A 15,136-nucleotide genomic window follows, 5' to 3' on the forward strand; every position below is an offset into this window, starting at 1 on the left:
GAGCGCGTTTGTAGGAGCACTGGGGGTAGGACGGTCAGGACGGACGGAGACGAGAGAGCTCTGCAGCCAAGGCGTGGAACTTGCGGGTTATTGCAAAGGGCCTGGGTGCAGGGCCCTGCTTGGAGCTGCCAGGCACAGCTCGGAGCAGGCCCGAGAGAAGAGAGGGCTACAGAGGGTGAGAGAGTAAGACAGGCAAGAGCATAAGAGAGTAAGGGTCCCGTTACAACACAATAAATTTTCTTCTGTGTTGAATATTCTATTTCTCACTAACCAATCTAGTACAAGATACAAATCCTATAGCATTTACATACAGCCTGTAAGAATCATTACATCACCATAATGTGTTACATTTTCAACCCTAAAAACTCCTCTTTGGACCCCTTCTGCTGAGCTAGTAGGCTCTGCTCTGACCCTTGGATCTGCCTGCAAACAGAGGGAATTGTTTCATCAAAAGGGGATTACCTTCAGTCAGGCCACACCATTGTCCTCCAGTTGTTCAATAACTGAGGTATCTCAAAGCTTGCTTTCATTTCAATCTTCCTTGTAATTTCTATATCCTCAAAATCTTTTGCCAGACAATCATATTTATAAAGTTTTCCTTTTTCATCTTCCCCAACACACATTGAATTTGAAGGTCGCTCTACCCGAGCCCATTTCTACAAGTCATTGGCCACCTCAGCGCCAGAAAAACCTCCCAAACACCAAGATTCAGCCCTGAAAAAGCCTCCCAGGAGTTCCCTGTCCCTGGTCCCTCACCTCTGCTGTTCAGGGGTTCTCCACTGTCCCAGCTGTTGGGGTCACGCTTGGATTGGGGGTCCCCCTTCTCCTTGGTGCCCGCCCTGCCCAGGCTGCTGGCAGTCCCAGCAATGCCAAAAGCTCCCCCCGCTTCGCTCTCCCCATTTCGGGATACCGGGGCTGTTTGGGCTCCTGGGCTCCCTTCTACCCTCATTCTCTGCTCGGGGCTGCAGCGGCTCCAGGGAGTCCCCCCTGCCCCTCTCCAGGTTCTTGAGGCTCCCGCCAATGGCGGCGCTCCCCCCTCTCTGGGCTCCCCACTTTGGGCTCCTGGGGGACACAGGGCTCTGCTCCTCCAGGCTGCCTCTGCCGGCAGCCGCCACCGCCACTCCCCGATGTCCCCCCAAGGGGCCTTTTCCGCTCAGCCTTGGACTGCTTCATTCTCCAAACATGCGCAAAAACCCAACCCAGGGACCCCCCGGGATATCCGTGCTGAACTCCCCCTCCCCGCTCACCGGTGCAATAGGGGGGCGATGATCCCACAGATGGGGGCTGCGAATTCAGGCAGGGATCGACTGCGTGGTTCCCTCAGCTGAGCCTCGATCTGCTTTTGTCCATCCTCTTCCTCTTCCTCCCACTCCTCCCCTTCCGTTCCCCATCCTCCTCTTCTTCTGTCTTATCTCCACCTCCTCCTCCCACTTCATCCCTGCCCTTCCCTCCCTCCTCCTCCTCCCCCAGCAGCAGCCACACCCTCGCTGCCCCGTTCCCGCAGCCCTCGCAGCCGCGGCGGGAGCGGGGATGGAGCCGGGACAGGTCGGGATGGGCAGCGCGGGGCTCTCGGCTGCTCCAGCCGCTGCGGGCGGGGGGAACCCGGCCCGGGCCAAAGGAGAGGCAAAGTGGGCAAAGTGGGGGCACATCACAAAGCTAAGGATGCAGCAGAAAATGGAGATAAAACAGTTATGTTAATATTAACTCCAAACGAGGAAAAACTGGAAATTCCAAAGTTTAGGGAAGCCAAGAAAAAAATTTAGACACGACAGGAAGTGAACAAGATAAATCCGGGAAATGGAAACTTCTTGATGGAAGACAATTAGTTAATAAATGTTCTTCTAAAAAAATACTAGAAGACATGCATCAGAAAACCCACTGGTGTACTCAAGCTTTGTGCGATAATTTTTTAAGGAAGTATGGGTGCACTGGGATTTTTGGAGTTGCAAAGCAAGTAACTGAAAGATGCTTAATTTGCCAAAGGAGAAATAAAAAGGTGATGAGAAAAACAACATTAGGAGGTCCTGAGTTAGCTCATCAACCATTTCAATGTATCCAAGCAGAAGTTTAGATTTATTAGGCTCTGGATTTATTTGTAAAAACACCCCTTTACCTAGAAGAGAATATGAAATATGTTAGGCAGAGGACTTTAGAAGAATAAAAATCTTTCAAGTATGAGAAACCTCCGAGAAGAAAAAAGGGAAATGAAAGGCAAGAGAAAAAGAGGAAAAATCAGAAAGAGAGTGGGATCCTCTGCAGGTCTTGCCCCCTCCGTTCGCGGCCCAGGCGCCTGTCCCGGGTCCCGGCTCGCTGCCCGCCTCAGCTCCGCCTGCCCCGCTTTCCATCCCAGGTGCGGCCTCACTGCCCAGGGCAGCTCCACCTGCCCCGGCGCTGTCGCTCAATTTGTGTGCCCTGCTCCCACTGCCTGGCCCGCGGCCACTCTGCCGCCCATGCTGGGCAAGATGGGGGTTGCTCTGTCCTGCCGCCTGCTCCGAGCTCACCGCGCCCACCGCACCCAGGGGGGGTCCCAGCCATCCCATCCCCGCCTGCCCTGCCCGTGCCACCTGCGCTGGGCACCGCCGCTGCTGCCGGGCTCTCCCACCTGCCTTTGCTCTGCCGGGAGCTGCCGGATCAGCCGCCATCAGCCATGTGGGGGCTGCCCACGCTCCGCCTCGGGCTCCACGGGAACATCCCCCTCTGGTGATTCCGGCAGCAGACCCTGCCCACACTCCCACCGAGCCTCGGCGGGATATCCTCCCCTGTCCCCGTCCTGCTCTGAGTTACGTCCCCTTGGTAACCACAGCTCTGGCTGTTCAGGGAAACTCTCTCTCTCCACAGGAAGCAACATCGAAACACTAGGAGCTCAGTTAAAAGAAAGCCCTCTCCAAATTGTTTCCCAAAACACGGGAGAAAGGCTATAGAAGGGAAAAAAGTGAAAGAGTTAGATGAAGGGATTGGTCTGTTTCCGTTCAGAGAGGTTCCCATGGGAGGGATGCGCTGCCCCGCCCCGCGGGAGCCACCAGCGCCCCTGCCGGCCGTGCCCGGAACTGCACCCAAGGGGAAAGCGCCGCAGCCCAAAGGCCGGGACTGGCTCCGGCCTCTGTTTGCTGTCAGTGCCGCAGCTGTTGCTGTTTGTTTGCTTTATTATACACACTAGTAAAGAACTGGTATTCCTGCTCCCATATCTTTGCCTGAGAGCCCCTTGATTTCACTATTCTAAAAATTAAGAGGGAGGGGGTTTGCATTCTCCATTCCAAGAGAGGCTTTATCTGCCTTCCCGAGCAGACACCTCTCTTGTAAAGCAAGACAAGCACCCACAGGCACTGAGGGGGCTGCAGGAGGGGCACAAGAAGGCCCTGCAGCACTTGGGCAAAAAGGCACAGCAGGTGAGTGCAAGAAGGGAGCAGCAAAAGGCCAAGCTGAAGGCAAAGGCCAGGGCACAGTTCCTACAGCCCCTGAGGGATCAACCCCAGGGCCCAAGGGGGCCCCAGCACCCAGGGCACGGCTCGGCCACAAGCACCTGGCACAGGCATTGCCCTCCTCGGCAGGGAAGAGCCCACCCAAACAGCCCCTGGCAAGGAACCAGGGCTCCAGCTGCAGGGCACAAGGACACTGCAAGCACAGACAGCAGCACCCTCAGCACCAGCAAGTCCACCCCTTGATGGACATGGATTGCCAGGGCTGTCACAGCTCCCATCACACCAGGGACCCTCCACACTGCAGCCCTTGAGAACATTCAGGGTGGGTCTGCATTGAGAGGAGGCATTTCCTGATAATGATTTAGAGACAAGGGGTCTCTAAATCCACTCTAAATCTTAGACCTAAGGGGGGGAAAATGCGAAAAATATGTTTCATTAGTGAGGGGATTACTGAGAAAGATGTATGGTTTTATTCAATCACTGTTAGGAGATCTGGGAGATGGGTTTGAAATGCGTGAATTTTTATTTGCTCCTAATTGTTACCATGGTTTAATGGGAAGGGATTTGATCGCTAAACTCGTAACACACAATAATATTATAAAAAGGGATACAGAGGCCTGTTCTGTTGTACCTCTGTGTCAAATGTCTGACAAGGCCTATGCTGAAGTGAATCCAGAAGTGTGGGCAGTCCCAGGGAAAGAGGGAAAATTAGATATGGAGCCTCTCCAAAGTACTCTGAAGCAACCAGGACAAGTGGTGTCTAAAAGCAACACCCTGTTACAGGGGAGGGAAGCAAGGGGAATCAGACACAGCGCAGGTCACCGCCCCATGCTCAGCTCAACCCGCACAGCTCTGGGTGCTTGTGAGAGCCTGGCACTGAAATGCCCTGAGCAGGAAGGCTTCAATATCTTCTGCTGACACCATGGCACCTAACAGGGGGGCAAAAGCAATTCTCACTGCTTCAGCAACCACTGGAGCAGATATCAAGGCACATTCTCCCACAGCAAGCTGGGCTGGCACAGAGCCTGCCCTGGCACTTTGCTGCTGCCAACACCCAGCCAGGACATCGGCTCCTGCCTAAGGAGTGCAAAGCAGCACCACTGGTGGCCAAGGGGCCCATGCCAAGTGTCCCTGAGGCCAGAAACAGCCGCCAGCACAGCTCAACACGGGGGGACCCCTCAGCCTGGCCTCAAGGGCTCTGAAGCCCCGGAGATTTGCACTTCCCGCCTGCAGCAGGAGGATGGGAGGCCGCCCCTGAGCCTGCCCTGAAGGCAACGCAGCAGCAGCCAGGGCTCCACAGCGGGCCGAGCCCCTGCGCCTGCCCACAGATCCTCGCCTGGAATCGTCTGCAATCCTGGCCACCCCACTCTGCCATTTCCAGCTACTGGGGCCAAGCCTTGCTGCCACTGCTGCAGCCCTGGCAGAAGAGAGTGGCCAAAAATGGGGAAAACCTGAAAGGCTACCAGAACAAATCCTACAACACCATGGACCATGCCCTGGGAATCCGAACCAATTCATACCAGGAGCCACAGAACCCATTTCTCATTTCAATGGCATCATTAGATTACAAGCTGTCCTCGGAATAACCAACCAGACAGCTCCAGCTCGTGACCTTCCTGCTGACCAATCCACTGAAATGAAGAACACAACACTGCACCATGAGATGGGATCAGATCATCTGTTAGCAAAAAAAAGAGGAATTTGTGGAAAATTAAATTACTCAAACTGCTGTTGGCAAAGAGATAACAAAGGAAAAGTGGTGAAAAAAAAAAAACAACACCAGAAACAAAAAAGCATCTCATGTATTGGTCCAAACGGGAGAAGGATGGGAATGGGTCATGGTTTTGTGGCTCCCTGGCAGACCATGGGTTAAACGAATGCTGTTTCTCCTCGGATGTGCTGCAGCAACTCTCATCTTTTTACCGTGCTCCACACCTTGAGAGTGCAGCTCATTCAGCAGCTGAGCGAGGGGCCAGGGACTAGTAGATAAGGAAGTAACGCGCGAAACTACCAGCTTCAATAAATGTTACTAATTAACATGGATTTTGCTCACAGAAAGACCCGCTAAATTCCTGAATTTCGAAAAAAATAAAAACTTAACAGAGCCATGAATATCGGCTGCTATACAAAAGTGGGAGTGAACATTAACAAGGACATGCAGTTGGGAAGTCTGAACCTTCCAAGTACTTCAGCCAGTCGGCAAAGGGAGAGGGAGATGAGGCCGGGAAAATGAGGATCAAAAGGAGGCTGCGAACTACAACAATGGCAGAGAGCGCACGGCAAATGCCCCACGGCCTCTCCCTCTGCTCAGCAATAAAGTCACTTTTACAGGACTCCTCTGTCTCCTCTGGGCACAGAAACCTCCGGCCACGGGAATTTCCCCGCACAGCCCCACGCACGGGGCAGCCCCCTCTGTCCCAGCCACAGCAACCGGGCCGAGCCAGCGCTGCTCCGGCAGCGGCTCCTGCCGAGGCAGCGGCCGCAAGGAGACCGCGGGCAGCCGCTCCCGCAGCGCCCTCACGCCAGCGGCAACACAGGCCGGACACGGCACAACGAACCCGCCTGAGCCCCCTGTCGCCACCCAGGCCCGCAGCCAGCCCCGAGCCCCCGCACAACCCAGCGCGGCTCCCACCTGCGCTGCGGCCGCCTCCGAGCTCCGCCGCCGACTCACTGAGCTCCGGTTGCTGCCGACAATGGCGCCGCTGCCGAACCACAGCCACCCTCAGCCCGCCACCAGGGCCCTGCTCCGCCCCGCTCCCACCAATCAGCGCGCCACAACCACAACTGACGGCACCAACGCCCAATCGCAGCCAGGGGCGGGCTCTGCACACGCTACAGCCCCGCCCCTCACTCTCAGGGTTCCCCCGGCTGCGTGAGGGCAGAGTTGGAGCTGAGGAACAGCCCTGGAAAGGCCCAACAACGGGCCCGAGAGGGATTGGGCTGAAAACACAAACAAACTACTCCGCAACTCCCGCCACGGCTTTCCCGGCACTGCGGCTCCGGTGGCTCCGGCTCAGCGGGAAGCCCTGGATCCTCACTTCACCTATCCTAATTAGGAGCATCAGTGCATCACTTTGATTTCACCCAAAAAGAGAGAACCGCCCCAAAGCCCTGTGTGTGAGTCGGGGAGGGGAGAGATTTCTGACAGAAATCGCCAAAAACTCAGAGCAGGGTAATGAGAAGTAAGTGACGAGCCTTAAATCTAGGTTTCCCCCACGCCTCCCTCCTTCCAGCTGCACCTCCTACCCCGGCAGTGCCGCAGACAGGGAATGGGGCCGGGCTCAGTTCATGCCGCGGGGCTTCTCCCTCTGCTCAGGGACAGGAGTCGTTCCCCTGCTGCACCCTGGGCTCTCTCCCACCGCAGACTTCTCCAGGAACTTGTCTGCAGCCCCATGGATCTGCAGGGAGATCTCTGCAGCACCGTGGATCTCTGCATCTGGCACTGCCGTTTTTGGAGGCACCAGGAATAGGCTGAGCTCTCCCTGAAGCTCTTCTCACATTCCCCACACCCTTCCCTGCACAGGGAGGGGTTTACCTGGTCACAGCTCCCCAGGCTGGGTTTGCAGCCCCTCCTCGTGTGGGATCACTGGCGCTTTTCCTCCCCATTGGATTCCTGTGCCCTGGAGCCGTTCCAAATGGCCTCTTCCACGAGGTTCTGTGGCAGGGTTTTGTTCTCCCTGGTCTCTGTCCGCAGCTCAGTTCCTGGGGGAGGAAGGACAAGGAGAGGAAGAGACAGGGAGAAGGGAAAAGGAAAAGGCAGGAGGAGAGGAAGGAACATGAAGGAACAAAGGAAGAAGGAGATGAGAAAGGAACATGGATGGATGTAGGACAGAATGAGGAGAAGAAGGAGGGTGGACAAGGAGCAGATGGGATTTGCCTCCATGGCAGAGGGAAGGGGAAGGAGATCTCCCCAGTCCATCCCTGGCAGGATGGCGTTGGCAGTGAGGCTGTCCTGCAGCGATGCTGGGCTGGGAGATGGAGCAGCAGAGAGGGGAAAGGGGCAGTGATTCCTCCTGCCCTGCCTGGCTGTCCCAGCCTGGAGCGTCCTGGCGCTGCCCAGGCCCTTGGAGCGTCCGGCACTCCGGAGCCCGAAGCTCACGGCTGCTTTATAAAGCTGACAAAGTCGGCAGGATGGGTCTGGGTATGATCTGCAGCAAACTGGGCTTATTGGTACAGGAAAAGGGCACAGAGCTGAACAGGGCCCAGGGACAAAGACAGGGTGCAAGCTGAGGGCACAGGGGGTTTTTATATGGGGTAGTGAGGGTGGAGCTGAGGGTCAGGGTCCAATGGATATGGGGGAAAATGGTGCAAAGGAGGAGTAAAGGGTCAGGTCAGCTAATAGGGAAACAGTGGCAGAAGAATGCAGTAAATTAGGGCCAATGGAGGGACAGAGAGGGAGAACATTCTAGGGAAAAACCAAAGATTGGTAATAGGGTTTTAACCAGGGTAATTAGGCCAATGGGGTAACATAACTTTCCATAAATCAGCATGTGCCTGCAAAGATCTATGGGAGAAGCAAGCTTCTCACCATAACCTTGAAATCTATTCTTCTTATTGGAGACCAGTCCCCCAAGGGTGGGAGATTGAGACTCCCATGGGCCTCCACACCAGTGCATCTTCCTTTTCCTTGCAGCCTCCTTCTCCTCCATCCAGACAAAGTTTAGGATCAACAAATCCTGGCTTTGGGGGAAGAACAAGGGGTGAGCACCTTGGGTTTTGTGAGAAAGGAGCCTCACTCTTTAGAATTTTTGAAAGTTTATTAAGGAGTAATAAGGGATAAATCAGTAACAGCGCTGGGTGCTTGGCGATGGCCAGAGGCACACCGGTTAACCACAGCAACTCTTCTTGTCTAGTTTTTTCATTGTATTGTTCAAATACATATTCATAATGGTTATACACATTCAAACATTTCTCTGAACTCGTTTACATGTTCCAGGAATTCTTTAGGTTGGTGTGACCCCCAACTCACCCTTTTAGAGCACATGCTGGAATCGTGGATTGCTGTTTTGAGGGTTGTGTGTCACTCCCTCACAAGGGCCCCTGTTCTGTGATTTCAGCAGGTGACAGTTATTGACAGTGGAAGGGTCAGGGGCAGGGGTCCTCATCACATCCCTTCCTTAAATGTTGTCTGACCATGCAGAGGGTTTTAGCTACTTCCACAAGTACTTGAAATGAACATTAGCTATTTCACAAATATCTCTGAAGTGTTATTGTCAGTTATTTACAAAAATAAAAGCATTAATTATTATTTCACAACTGCAGCTACTTCTGCAATAGTTAACATTCTAATGCACAACACATGGCATCCACTTTAATATTTTGCAAAAGACAAAACGATAATGTATGTTTTTCACACTCTCCACAAACTCAAATATCATCCATAAATGACGTTCTGAGAATATGAGCTACACAGGGGCCAGGGCATTGGCCACAAAAAACTGACAAATTTTACTAGAGCAAAAGAAGTTAAAAGTGATTAAAAACTGTACTCTATCAAAATCCGTGTGATTAAGAATATTTTGCAGAAGTCAGTACATAATAGCAAAAGCCAACACTACCCAGTTATTTATAACAAACCCAGGGCAGGTTTTTCCCTTGCATGGAGCACTTGGGCCTTCCCCGGGTCCCTTCTGCCCTCGTGCAGAGCCGGTGGCATTTTCCAGCACACCCAGTTTGTAACCAAGAGCCGGGTGCAGCCCAGAAGGCTCCAAGCGCCTCCTTCCAGGCTGACTCTGCAGGTGCCGAGGCTGCTCTGGGCTCTGCCAGGGCTCTGCTGGGGCTCAGCTCTGGGCCAGGCTGGGCCCGCTCTCCCCTCACATTGCTCCGGGCAGCTGAGGCACAGTGGGAGAAGGAAGGGACACGGCAAGGCAGTTGAGGGTTAAGAGAGTTTTTATTCAAACAACTGCCATAACGAAAAGGCTCTCCTAACTACCATAAACTACCAATGCTAACTACCATAATCAACTACAGTGCTAACTACCATAAGTAACTACCCATGCTCACTACCATAACTAACCAGTTGTCCTGACTACTATAACCGAAAGCTGTTCTCAAGGGCTTCATCTCCTCTGCTGCTCCCTCAATTGTTTCGCTGCAGTGATCAGAGGGGTCAGGCTGGAGAGAGGCTTGGCTGATGATAAAAATGGGTGCTGCCCAAAGGATAAAAAGGAAAGAAATGAACTGTTACTTTCCAGAGTCAAGTTCCTCACAGGAACTTGAGGAACTTGACTCTGTTGCAAAAGGACAAAGGGAAATGCTTTGAAACTCGGGAGAGGGAAGCAGGCTCAGATTGGATCTAAGGAAGAATTTTTTAACCAGCAGAGTGGGGAAACACTGACAGAAGGTGCCCAGAGATGTGGGAGGTTCCTCCTCCCTGGAAACATCCAAGCTCAGGTCAGGCAGGGCTCTGGGCCCCCTGAGCTGCCTGAAGATGTCCCTGCTCGCTGTGTGGCACCAGGCCCAGATGAGCTCCAAAGGAGCCTGCCAAGCCACAGCAGGCGAGGATTCTGCTTGCTCTGCGTGTGGAACGCAGCCAGACTGGAGACTGTTGGGGGGGGCCCACAAGAAAACCCTTCCCTGGCGCTGCTGCTTCCCCTGCAGCCCCTGGCCCTCACCTGCAGCAGCTCCTGGGCAGCCCAGCGCCGCTCCTCGTCCGGCTCCAGGCTGCACTCGAGGCAGTCCCGCAGCAGAGCCGACAGGCGCCGGGGCTGCTGCAGCTGCGAGCTCCTGTTCTGCCGGATCAGAGCGGGAGCCTGCAGGGAAAGCAAACTCAGCGCTCTGCCAGCTCCCTTCACACCCACACGGGCTCACATCCACCCCGGGGCCTCAGCCCCAGCTCCGGGGGCACTTTCCTCCCTGCCACAGATGCTGCTCACAGCTCATTTTGCTATGCCAGCCAAAAAACCCAAACCCTGGGGCTGCCACAGCCACTGCAACATCCAAATGATCTCACCTTGAGAGCCAGTTACATTGGTTGACTCTGTCAGTAGGAACCTCCATCAGAAATAACACATTTTGCTTCTCCAAATGTTGGCACCAGCTTTACAGGCCATTTTCCAGAGTCAGTGTGGTCTGCCTGTGGTATTTCAGAGGATTCTTACTTCAAGTGCATCTCTGCAGTGCCACTGACACTCAAGTAAATGCATTCCTGATGCCCCATCCCAGAAACTGCCAGGCAAGAAACAGGAGGTTTGTGATGCTGAAAGCTCAGGCTTGGTAACACAGAGAAAGTAGCTTGGACTAGGAAAGAGATATGTTAGACTATGGGGATGTTAAACAATCATCTTTATGTTTTCAACAAGTTTCCCAGTGAGAAGAATCAGGGGGAAGATCATCTCACAAAACCATTTTAGAAACTTCTGCAGAAAACTTGTTGGGTTTGGGGCTGGGATGTGGGGTTGGTGTGGGGTTTTCTTGCAAGGTAACATTAGAGCTGATGCACTTGCTTCACATTTTCCGGTCATCCTCACAGCCAGAAGAGCGGCAACAACATAAATCCCAAAGAAAATTGTTGCTGGAGATTGCAGAATCTTCGTCTGTGCTGAGGCTGGAGTCCTCTGGGAATTCCCTTCCCATGTGCAGAAACCTCCAGCTGCTGCTCCCAGTGCAGGGTCCCCCTGTGCTCACAGGCCTCTGGCAGCCACTGCAGAATTTGCCTCTTACCATGGCCGCCGTTTCCCTGAAGTAAGGAGGTTCTCCTTCCACCATCTCAATGGTCACAGTGCCAAAGGCCCAGACGTCCACCTTGGGGCCATAAGGAGATCTGGTCACAACTTCTGGGGCCATCTGTCACAGACATCTTTTGTGAAAAATCCTTTCTTTAGGACTTTTCCCCCTTCTGGGAAGCTGAGGCCCCAGAAGAAGAATGTAAACAGTGGTGCTCTGCTGATGTGAAATGTAACAGGTGCACCTGTGATTGGCCCATGTTCCATGTTTACAATTAAGGCCCAATCAAAGACCAATCTTTCTCTGGGACAGATCAGAGAAAGCTCTGTTGTTATTCATTCCTATTCGATTCCTAGCATAGCAGCTTCTGAAACTTGTCTCTCTATTCCTTTTAGTATAGTCTTAATGTATTATATATCATAAAATAATAAATCCAGCCTTCTGATCATGAAGTTAAGCCCCTCATCTATCTCTTCACCCCTGAAGACCCTTGCAAAGCCTGGTAACAGCCATCCAGTGAGCAGTGCCCACCATGGAGCTGCGCTGGTCCTGCTCAGGGCTGAGCTGAGCGCTGAGGCCAAAATCAGCTGAGGACAGAAACAAACCCTGTCAAAGGCAGCTGGAATGAGGAAACCAAGCACCAAGATTCCCCACTCTCAGTCTGAGAGTGCAGTAGTAAAGTCAGCTGGAAAAGCTCTCAGGGCAGTAGCCAAGGGAAGATGGAACTGGACCCTTCAAGAAACCATTGAGGAAGGGGCGGGGGATGTGAGAGAGAAGAGGGGAAGGAGGCGGGAGGAGGAACGAGGAGGAGCGGGAGGAGCGACTGAACCGGGAGAGGAGAGGTGGGAGGAAGAGGAGGGGGAGATGAGGAGAGGAGCAGAAACAAGAAAAGTAGCGGGGACCCCCCGGCCTTCATCGAGGTGTCCACGGGGGGGGCAGGAAGATGTGGAACCCCCAGCCAGGTGTGGGGGTTCTGACCCCCACACGGGGGGCTCTGACCCTTGGGGTCACCCGGGATTATCCAGCGTGGATCCTCCCACGGGAGATGGAGATGGAGCAGCGCACGGAGCTCGTCCCGCACCGGGCACTGCGGGATCCGCGGGCAGCGACCCCTCCCCCCGGGCCCAGCCCCCACCCTTTGTCCCCCTCCCTTTGCTCAAATCCGTCCCATCGCCCCCCCAAACCCCTCCCCATCGTCCCCCCAATAAACGGCCCCGGGCCCAACTGGGAAGCTTTATTGGGAGCACTGGGAGCAGGCACTGGGCGGGGGCAGAGCGCCAGCGGGGCTGGGGGGACACGGGACCCCCCAAGAATCAGCGGAGCGGGGACGGAGCGGGGGGTCCCGGCCGGGCCCGAGCACACGGGGAGGGGCTGCGGCCGCCGCCGGCTCAGGAGCTCTGTGGGCACAGAAAAGGGGGTGACACCGGGCTGGGGGCCCCGGCGAGAGCGCACACGCTCCGCCACGGCGGGGACGCCACCCCCGGCACCCGCCCTGACCTTCTTGCGCAGGGAGAAGCCGAGCCCCAGCGCCAGGAAGACGAAGCCCAAGACGAAGCCCCCAATCCCCATCAATATCTTGATGCGGGCGGCGTCCGGCGGCATCTCTGGGGGGTCCGCAGGGCTCAGCCCCCCAAAACCTCTCACCGACACCCCGAGCCTCTCCCAGTGTCCCCTCCAGGCTCATTCCAGTCCCTCCCAGTCGCATCCAGCATCCTCTAAACCCCCTACCCTTTGCACCCAGCGCCCCCAAACTCCCTCCCAGGCACACCCAGCACCCCCAAAGTCGCTCCCAGTGCCCACCAGGACCCCCCCAGCCCCACCCCACCCTCCCCAGCATCCCCCAAACCCCTGCCCAGCCCTTGTCCAGCCCCCAGCCCCTCTCCCAGCTCCAGCCTGGCTCTCTCCAGCTCCCTCCCAGTGCCTCCCAGCACAGCCCAGTGGCTCTGCCAGCGCCCCCAGGGGCTCCCCCGTACCCCAGTGCCGCCTCAGGGGCTGCTCCAGGCTGACGTGCTCCACCTGGCAGCTGTAGCTGAGCCCGCGCCGGGTGGGGGTTTCCAGCAGCACCAGCAGCTGGTAGGTCCAGTCCTCGTTGGGAACCACGTCGGTGGCCACCACGTGCTCCGAGAGCTCCTGCTGGCCCTGGAACCACCTCACCTGGATGGCAGCAGGGTAGAAATCCATCACGGAGCAGAGCAGGCGGTCGGGGCCGGGCTGGGAGCTCGAGGGGGGAACCAGCGAGATGGACACGCTGGGGGACACTGGGAGAGACAGAGAGAGAGAGCGGGGAGACACTGGGATCAGCTGGGGGGCACTGGGAGAGAGAAGGGAGGGCTGGGAATGGACTGAAATGGACTCGGAGTGACAGGGAATGGATTGGGGAATGTGGTGGGAGGGATTGGGGATGGGCTCGGATGGATTGGGAATGTGCTCGGAGGGAGTGGGAGAGACTGGGAGGGAGTTGGGTGACACAGAGAGATGGGAAGGAATGGGGGAACTGGGAGAGAGGGTGGAGTTCTAAGAGTGAACTGTGAATGAACTGGGAAGAGACTGGGAATGGACTGGGAGAGACTGGGGAGGAACTGGGCATGGTCTTGGAGGGACTGGAATGGCACTGGGAGGGATCTTGGTGGCACTGGGAGGAACCGGGAATAAAGTGCGCGGCACTGGGAGGCCGAGTCCGGCGCGAGGCACTCCGTGCTGCGGGTCTGCCTGGCAACAGATGAGTCATGAACATGATACGATCTCATTGGTTGCCAAGCGTCAACTTTACGGGTCGCTGAAATGGACGCGCGGGGGGGCACCGGGAGGGACTGGGAGGATCTGGAGACCCCGGGGGTCGGCACAAGGAGGGCTGAGGGCTCTGGGCCGATGCCCAGGCTGATTTTGAGGGGCTCCAGGGTTACTGGCAGGGCAGGCCCCGAGGGGACGCACTCTCCCTCGTGCTCACCTCGGCGCTCCGTGATGAACGGGGTAAAATTCTTGTACCAGCACCGGCAGAACCAGTCCACCGCAGTCCGTCTGTCCTCCATGAATACCGCGTTGCTGTTCCAGCGCTTGGTCAACTTCTCCCCATAGCGGGTGAACCCCACAAAGTGCCCCACGTCGCTGTCGAACATTATGAACTGATCCCGGTTGTAGATGGATCTCTGGACGTACTTCACCTTCTCCGTGCCGTTAATGAAGTAACACTCGGACTTTGTCATCCTCTGGAACACCCCTGAGTGTGCAGGACACAGGTCAGGGGGTGCCAACCCACCACCCTCTCCCAGCATCCCCAGAGCTCCGGGCCCACCCCGGATCCCCACTCCGCACAACCTGCGCCCCTCGGCCGCCATGGGACCCTCCTGCCCGCGCTGCCGCTTCCTCTTTGCCGCCCTTCCCCCATTTCCCCTTCCACATCGTCTCCCCTCCCACCTCCGTCCGCTCCCCAAATCACTTCTGGGGTCCCATTTCCCGATTTTCCCACAAATTTCCCAATCCCCAGCCCCGTCCCGCTCAGATATGGTGTCCCACCTCCGCTTTTGCCCCTTCCCCACCCTCTCCCACCGCTCCCTCTCCTCCCCCCACACCTCAGGCCCTCCCGCTCTCCCTTAGGGGGTCCCCTCCTCCTCCCCCTCCATTCCGGGTTCCCCCCTTCTTCCCCTTCTCCCCCCCTGTCCCAGCGCCTCCCGCCTCCCGCTCACCCGAGAGCTCCGCGCCCGCAGCCGGGGGGGCTCCCAGCATCACCAGTGCCACCAGCAGGGCCCCAGCTGCCGCCCCTCGCCCCATGGCCGGGGCCGGGCAGGGAGCAGCAGCCCCAAAGCAGCCGCGCTGCGCTGGGAGCGCCAGTCCGGAGCAGGGCGGGCTCGGCAGCGCCGCGCGCTCTCATTGGCTGCCGCCGCTTCCGGGCAGCGACCGGCCACGGGCTCTGCCCGGCAACCGATGAGGCAATCCAACGCCCCGAGATCTCATTGGCTAAGATTCCGCCTGCCTGCGCTCCCATTGGCTGAGGCGTTTCCGGGACGCTGCAGCCCCGGAGGGGTTTTTTTTGGGCAGGGGGAACCTTGGGGCGC

General features: G+C 56.3%; 1 protein-coding gene across 1 annotated transcript; it reads right to left on the reverse strand.

Annotated features, from left to right (window-relative positions):
* Nucleotides 1-7,002: 7,002 nt before the first annotated feature.
* LOC141725772 (class II histocompatibility antigen, B-L beta chain-like) lies at nt 7,003-14,852 on the reverse strand. The gene is made up of 7 exons (XM_074529805.1): nt 14,768-14,852; nt 14,032-14,301; nt 13,058-13,342; nt 12,582-12,688; nt 11,082-11,162; nt 10,060-10,171; nt 7,003-7,121 (listed from the first exon to the last, which is right to left on the reverse strand). Exons 1-7 carry the CDS (start codon nt 14,850-14,852, stop codon nt 7,003-7,005), a joined length of 1,059 nt encoding a protein of 352 aa, XP_074385906.1.
* Between the last annotated feature and the right edge of the window lie 284 nt (nt 14,853-15,136).

This window comes from Zonotrichia albicollis, chromosome 31 (assembly GCF_047830755.1).
Source record: "Zonotrichia albicollis isolate bZonAlb1 chromosome 31, bZonAlb1.hap1, whole genome shotgun sequence".
Classification (NCBI taxonomy): Eukaryota; Metazoa; Chordata; class Aves; order Passeriformes; family Passerellidae; genus Zonotrichia; species Zonotrichia albicollis.